Source organism: Rutidosis leptorrhynchoides, chromosome 1 (assembly GCF_046630445.1).
Source record: "Rutidosis leptorrhynchoides isolate AG116_Rl617_1_P2 chromosome 1, CSIRO_AGI_Rlap_v1, whole genome shotgun sequence".
Classification (NCBI taxonomy): domain Eukaryota; kingdom Viridiplantae; phylum Streptophyta; class Magnoliopsida; order Asterales; family Asteraceae; genus Rutidosis; species Rutidosis leptorrhynchoides.
Window position 1 is genome coordinate 248,413,173 of NC_092333.1, and position 7,397 is coordinate 248,420,569.

Sequence of the window (7,397 nt, forward strand, 5' to 3'; positions counted from 1 at the left end):
AATCATGAGTCAATGTATGCGATGGATATCTTGACGAGATGGTACAAAGTACCCGTTTTTGTCCCGTTATTCATTGAGGGTGCTCGATGCCATCCATAGGGCCCATAAGCCTCCTTCAGGCATGGTTACCTTTTATGGTCATGCCATTAGTGTGGGCAACTTTCGATTGCCCTATTCTGAATTTATGTATCAATTTCCTGAGCACTATGGCATAGCGCCTGCGCAGGTACATCCCCATGCGTACCAAAAATTAGTGATGTGGGAGACGTACCTTAATCACTATCACATTCTTCCTACCGTCCGTATATTCCGATTCTCTATCTTGTATATAAGATAACACGTTATCTGATCCATCACCCGGAACAAGGTATTATGTATGGTCATAAATGATTGTCTATACTTTAACGACAGTGCTAACGGTTGTTTTTATAATAATTCTTTTGGATCAAAATTAAAATAATATAATAATAATAATAATAATAGTAATTTAATAATAAATAAAAATACGGAGTAGTAATTAAAAAATATATGTAAGTACTAGTCCATAATAAAGCAAACACACATTCTTCTCTTTACTCATTCTCATACTTCTTTGTAGCTTTACCAACACACACATTACTCTCTTTTGTCTACCTTGACTGAAAAAGCAACTAGCACCACACCCCAAATGAGACCACCACCTTCCAACTTGACTGCAATCATGTTGCTGCTACTACTACTTCTTCTTCACGGTGGATTCACGGCGGCATTATGGTGTGTCGCTAGAAGTGACGCTTCGCGTGAAGCGTTACAAATAGCACTAGACTATGCTTGTAGTGCAGGAGCAGATTGTGCACCATTGCAACCAACTGGTCTCTGTTTTCTTCCTAATACAATACAAGCACACGCTTCTTACGCTTTCAATAGTTACTATATGCGTAAATCAATGGCTCCTGGATCTTGTGACTTTTCTGGTACTGCTACTATAGCCAAAACCGATCCCAGTTATGGATCTTGCGTTTATCCCCCCTCTCCAAGGTATAATATATGCACCATTATATTTATTTTATTTTCACTAGAATCAATAACTTAATTCTACAAACTTTTTTGTATGTGTGAACATTGTAGCGTGTTGGACAAGTTATAGTCATAGTGAAAATATAGATTAGTATAATTAACAAAAAGGTTGCGAGTTCAAGTCTTACTAGAGATAAAGTTTCAATAATCTGTGAAGTAATTAATGTGAATTTGGGTTGCGTGTTTGCTTACCATATTTATTAAATACGGAGTACATATAAATTAGTTCTGTTTTTGTTGTATATAAATTAGTTCTGTTTTCGAAATTTCTTAGATCTTGATATATGCTTTTAATGTCCATACTCCATACTTTTAAGTGAAACAATTTTCAATCTCTCCGCAATGCATTCAAAATATGAAGATTTTGTTCAATATTGACGTCATGATATTCAGGTTTAAATTCAAATCTCACTAGTAGCGTATTCTCGGGTGGCTAGGGAAGAAGTTGTAAACGGTTCGTGGATAATCCAGTTAGGCCGTGTACATCTGTGTAAATACCTTTTCTCCTCGGGTAGCCTGAATAGCTTTTTCACTTATCAGTTTATATTTTGTATGCATCTAGAGCGTGCATTGTACATTTTGTATCATGTGCTGACCATAGCTTCATGGTTGCACTTTATTTCTAGGTGGTCCAACATATAACACTATACTGTACACATACATGATACATAAGTACATAACATCACAAATTATCTTCCATTTGTTATATATTCTAATTCTTATAAACTTGAAATATGTTTATTCACTTAAAATCAACAATAGGTGTCTAATGTTGAGTGTTTGCAGAATCCACAAAACGTTTACACAGAGCAACTTTTGAGTTTTGATTTATGGTAAATTAAGGCCAATGATTCAACATATGTGTGATTTCAGCTCTGCAGGTGGGACAATACCAGTAACAACACCGGTTTCAGGGTCTATTGTTCCACCACCGCCAATGGTAGCAGGGCTTACTACTCCGATTGGTAATGGCATGGTACCTACATTAAACACCCCACCAGATTCTAAAGGTTTCCGGACATCCTCGATTTCGACATTCTTACATATTAACAACATATTTATGGTGTTCTTGTTCATCTTTCATTTATTAAAGATTTTTTCTTGATAAATTGCTTAAATGTAGAGGTTAGATGATTAATTAGTACACCTTTTTATTAACACCATTTAGTTTTTTTTTGGATAAAAGGGTGTTTGGATATGGTTTTTGAAAGACCTTATTTCTAACTTCATACTGTATTAGATAGGATTACATTAACATTCTTACTTATGCTATATAAATTAATCAATGAATATCAAGATCCAGATCATTTTTTTATTATTAAAAAAGCGATATAATAAACGGATCCAAAGATCAACAACGTACAAAACTGATACAACACGAGTACAGATAGTAACCTAGTCAACAAACACAATAAAATGACTGATACTGTGCCGTTTATTTAATAATCTAAACGGAATAGTTATCACTGATCTCTGTGTGTGGGTACCTTACTAGTAACAATCTGCCATCAGATTTACTCAAAACTAACTTATTGGACTACATTACAACAAATAACGAATCATCGGTCAAAAAACTACATATCTCGACCTACCGCGAAGTGTACAAACTAGTTCACCCATAAAAATTTCAACCCATATTTTTATCTTTTCCGGATTCTGAACATATGTAACCTTCATAACACTAACGAACTTCATTTAACTGATTTCCATTGCTTAACCGTTGGTTTAACAAGACATCGTTCTGGTTCACGAACTATAAATATTTGATCCCCGACCTCATTATACAAATCCTGATTCCGATGCCATGTCCATAAAGCATGTGTCTCGTTCTTGACCTCAAGTATACCATGACCGAAGCTACTTTCTCTATACGCACTATATTCAGGTTGGCGGTCCCAGCAAAAGTTCCCGGCTGCGGGCCCCGATGTGAAATTATACGCACAAAAACCACCCATGAATGAATCGGGGGTGGACGATGGTTCTGGGCAGTTACCAGGTTCATCAGTATGTGTAACTGCCATCTTTTCTCGGTTACCACCGTCTCCTACGGTTATATGCACTGGACCACATGGGTCCAATGTGTAGTTATATACTCGGTTTGATCTCTCATAGGCATGAACCTGTTAATTTTATAAAGAGTAGGTTGTCAAACAATTGATAACTTTTGAATATCAATTTCAGATATGATCATATAATTTGTAACTTGCAAAATGGGCGGGTCAACGGGTTGGGAACAAGACAAAACGGGCAATTTTTGGTATGGGTCAAAACGGGACTATTTGTTAGATACGATGAAACGCTTAATTTTAAGAATAATCTTAAATTATTGAATAAAAAGATTTATGAAGTTCTAAGCTTTAAAATATACAGTTTTGGGCAGTTTAGGTCTGTTTGATTTTGATCAGCACTTTTAATATACTCTACTTAACATGTTAGAAACAAAATGTAGCCCAAATCTACCCATCAATGGGTTTAAAGTTGATAACAGATGATATATCACTTAAACAGTTCAAACTTCAGATCGTATTTGAGCGAAATATGCCCTTTTGGTATGGGCCAAAATGGTTTGCATTGGGTTGACCCGGAAAGTTATGATCATGATTAGATATAAAATACCATTTTAATAATCAGATTTTATTAGGGTGACTTTAGTCAAGTTTGACTAGTTCGACCCTGTTGTTGTTGTTAACAAAAACATAACCGAAATCTACTAGATTACTCAAATTGCCAAAATCTAATAATGGTCAAAACACTTACATGTCCATTGAAGATTATATCAACTCCAGCATTATAAAGTAGTTCTTCCATGGCTATCCTCATGCATTCGACTTCTTTGTAATGAGAAACATATGTGTTGTACCATGGTGGATGCCAAACACCTACAAGCCATGGTGTCACGTCCCGGTTAACCTTCTCCAAATCTCGCATTAACCATTTGTATTGATCGGCTGCATTAAATAATTACTCCTCATTACTTAAACAAAAGAAAGAAAGAAAACAATAAGAGTTTACATAACACAGTTGATTATTACATGATTCATCATAAGCAATATAACCCCCAAGCATTAGGAAGTGTATGCCTCCTGCATTAAATGAGTAATACATGGTGGATTCTGAACCACTTTCTTTAGATGGAAACGCGAATCGTGCACTGTAAGCTGCAAACGTAGTGTTTTCACCTTGCGCTTCAATTTCGTGATTACCCTCTATTGCCATTATTGGTACTTTAGATGTCAAGTGTTGCATATACCTGAAATATTTAACATAGAATCATTCCTCATCATCCTCAAATATAAAATCATATGACTTACAACAGCATTTGAGACAGAAATTCAGTAAAGGGGTGAACTTTACAAAATATAGGTTAACTAAAAAACAAGGGTGTGATAAAGATTAAGTCATTTGTGTATCAAGATTCCATTAAAAAAAAACCCAAACTTTTAATCGAGTTTCGATTAATATTCAGACCATAAGTTTTCAAGATTCAAATATTACTATACGTTAGATGTCGATTACTGCATATACCAGAAAATTTTCACTTGATATCGTTCATCGACATCTTCAATAACAAAATCAAATGACTTAATGAAGAATTTATGTAGGGTGAATTTTTCACAAATATATATTTCTGTTAATTGCTAAACACCTCATTAACTATATGAACTAAAGAGGGTACTAAAGATTCAGTCTATAGGCCAGCAGAAACTTTTTTCACCCGGGGCAAAAAAAAAAAAATTTAAAGAGTAGCAATTTTTTGAGGCAAAATATGGTGGTTTTTGGAAAAATTGTAGGATTTTGGGCAGAATACCAAGATTTGGGGGCAAAATATGGAGATTTTGGGGCAAAATATGAAGGCTTTGGGGCAAAATATGAAGGATTTGGGCAAATAAAAAGAATCCACTAGGGTTAAAATCGAAAAAACCCAAAATTTCTGCACTAAAAATTGCAATTTGAGGGGGGGTGCCCCCTCTGCCCTCAAATATTTTCGCCAGTGCTATAGGGTATCAAGACTTAATAAAGATTCAAACTTTAATCGAGATTTGATAAGTATTTAAACTTTACTTAATCAAGATTAGATAAAGATTCGAACTTTACCTTCCCCAGTAATCCCAACGCGGCTGATACGTCTCGTGAATAGGAGTATTTTCAAACGAACACGAATAACAATCCGAACCAGTGCCATTTGTTAAATATAAGTTAGCATAAGTAGCATCTCCTACAAGTAGCATTAGATCAGGGTTGTTCTTGATCAAGTGACTCACTGTTGACGTCATATTATATGTAAGACCAAGATCACCCACAATTCCAATTTTAGGATAATTTTTAGGGCTAGATACAGGCATAGTTTTGAACCGAAAAATATCACTCATTGCTCCAATTGAAGGATCACCACATCGATAATAATAAATGGTATCTGGAGACAACCCTGCAAGATTGACACACCAAGTTTCAATTTTTCATAAAGAACATTAAAATCAGAATACAAAGTTGGAGTCTTTTTAAATTATAATCTAACCTGTAAGTTGAACATGGTGGATAATACCAGAAGTGTAGTTTTGAAGGCCTTCATATGGGTATAGCTGATTGTATATCAAAGAGTAACCTTCAGCTTTTTGTTGCTTCTTTAATGATTTAACCTGCCCATATTCTACAACACTAGCTACACTCTCAGGATTTAATGGTTTTATATTGTCACCAATTTGAAATTCACCTGCATTAAATGTCACCAATTGTTTTTATAATATAAATAGTAGTATAGTATCATCATTTACATTCATCATACAAATATCATAAAAAATTTAATTTCATAATTTAAATAAATACAGTTATTACCATATTTTAGTATTACAATTTACAATTACAGAAGAAATTTTGTTGTTGTACAAAAATACAAACAGAAAATGCTGTCACCATCAGTCCAATTTCATGATTATGATCTAATGACCAAAAAATGGTGACAAAATCTATGCTTTCAGAGTTGTATAAGCTCAATATACCTAAACTTACCACTTTTGATCAAACCCTAATCAGAATTTAAATAAAAATACTAATAATCAGAAAATTAGTACCTGTAATCCAAGAAATCCAAACAGAATCAAAGTTGGTAGAAAGTGAGATAGAAATTTGTTCAGGTTGAAAGCCAATAACATTCCTCCTGACACGTGGATCATCGGCCGGCAAGTCAACGGCATGGCCACGAAAACTTTCATCTAACGGCACCGTGACCGGCGTAAAAGGCCCGTCAAGAGTGGTCGGAATACCACCATTGACAAAACCCACAAAAATAAATAAAAAATAAGAAACCCCAATTGAAATCAGACTCACCCCACTATGTTTGTTGAATGCCATGTTTTGATGTATCGTAATGTGGCAAGATTTAGTGCGTTTTAAGGGTGAGTTGATGATGAGGATATGCTGTGGAATAAAAATGGAATCTTTTTTAAAGGTTTTATAGATTATGGATAGTTGAGGAAAATGACAGTTTGGATGAAGTGGGGTTTGGTTTGGTTTGGTTTTGTTTTGTTTCTGACTTTGTGTGTGGAAGGGATAGCGTGGAGTAGCAAACAAGGTGTTGCTTGAAAACGTCGAATATTGTTGTTTGCCATATCAATCAACTGAAATTTTAAAATTAGATTTTACTCCATAATTAGTACGGAGTAATAATAACAGTAATAACTTTTTTTTCGAAAACTTAATTGAATTACAATAGATCAAGGATCTAGTTGAGATATAAATAGATTCAGAATTCAAAAGATCTATACGATCTATTTAATGCAAACTAACTATAACTATTGACCACGACTTTAGCACACATTGCACAAATAGTATATGCAAACAAAACGATTGACATTGGACATAAACAATCAAACTCTGTTACATCGCACTCCACAAGTTCCATCAAGAGCAGTGCGGGAACATAGTTATACTCAAAGGGGTATCCGCCCCACCTGAATTTAACGATGAAAAACAAATTTACACTAAAAAAAAGTTTTTTTACCAAAAATAATATTTTTTTAGTGTTTACGCTGCTGATAATCAAAAATTAATTAAATTTTTACATCCGCCCATCTGTATCCGAATTCAAGTTCCGTCACTGATCAAGAGTGATCATCTGCTTGTTATTGATGCCGAATGCATGTGACAACTTGATGAGAACCTATCTTGGAAATCGAGAGAAGTAATCCATGTAAAACCAAAGAAATCAACTATCTAAGAATCCCGAACCACCTTAGACCATCAAACTTCCAACCAAAGACCACTTGAAACCTTAAATTAAGTTAATAGGGCCGATAACCGTCGAACGTTATCACCACAAATTACAAGCTAAACCTAGAGAAGAA

At 34.6% G+C, this 7,397-nt stretch overlaps 2 protein-coding genes across 2 annotated transcripts; one reads left to right on the forward strand and one right to left on the reverse strand.

Annotated features, from left to right (window-relative positions):
* Window positions 1-700: 700 nt before the first annotated feature.
* LOC139896576 (PLASMODESMATA CALLOSE-BINDING PROTEIN 2-like) lies at window positions 701-2,161 on the forward strand. Its single transcript, XM_071879224.1, has 2 exons — window positions 701-1,017; window positions 1,930-2,161. Exons 1-2 carry the CDS (start codon window positions 701-703, stop codon window positions 2,159-2,161), a joined length of 549 nt encoding a protein of 182 aa, XP_071735325.1.
* A 200-nt stretch (window positions 2,162-2,361) lies between these two features.
* Window positions 2,362-6,405, reverse strand: LOC139896584 (purple acid phosphatase 15). Its single transcript, XM_071879229.1, has 6 exons — window positions 6,126-6,405; window positions 5,573-5,767; window positions 5,152-5,482; window positions 4,089-4,306; window positions 3,814-4,004; window positions 2,362-3,176 (listed from the first exon to the last, which is right to left on the reverse strand). Exons 1-6 carry the CDS (start codon window positions 6,403-6,405, stop codon window positions 2,748-2,750), a joined length of 1,644 nt encoding a protein of 547 aa, XP_071735330.1. The 3' UTR covers window positions 2,362-2,747.
* Window positions 6,406-7,397: the final 992 nt, after the last annotated feature.

Bases quoted from the DNA above. Each gene is read 5' to 3' on its own strand.
- LOC139896576 (XM_071879224.1), top strand. From the start codon at position 701: ATGTTGCTGCTACTACTACTTCTTCTTCACGGTGGATTCACGGCGGCA. The intron at 1,018-1,929 runs GTATAATATATG...GTGTGATTTCAG, and splicing joins GTTTATCCCCCCTCTCCAAG to CTCTGCAGGTGGGACAATAC.
- LOC139896584 (XM_071879229.1), bottom strand. From the start codon at position 6,405: ATGGCATTCAACAAACATAGTGGGGTGAGTCTGATTTCAATTGGGGTT. The intron at 5,768-6,125 runs GTACTAATTTTC...CATTTAATGCAG, and splicing joins TTGGATTTCTTGGATTACAG to GTGAATTTCAAATTGGTGAC. The intron at 3,177-3,813 runs GTAAGTGTTTTG...TAAAATTAACAG, and splicing joins ATATAATCTTCAATGGACAT to GTTCATGCCTATGAGAGATC.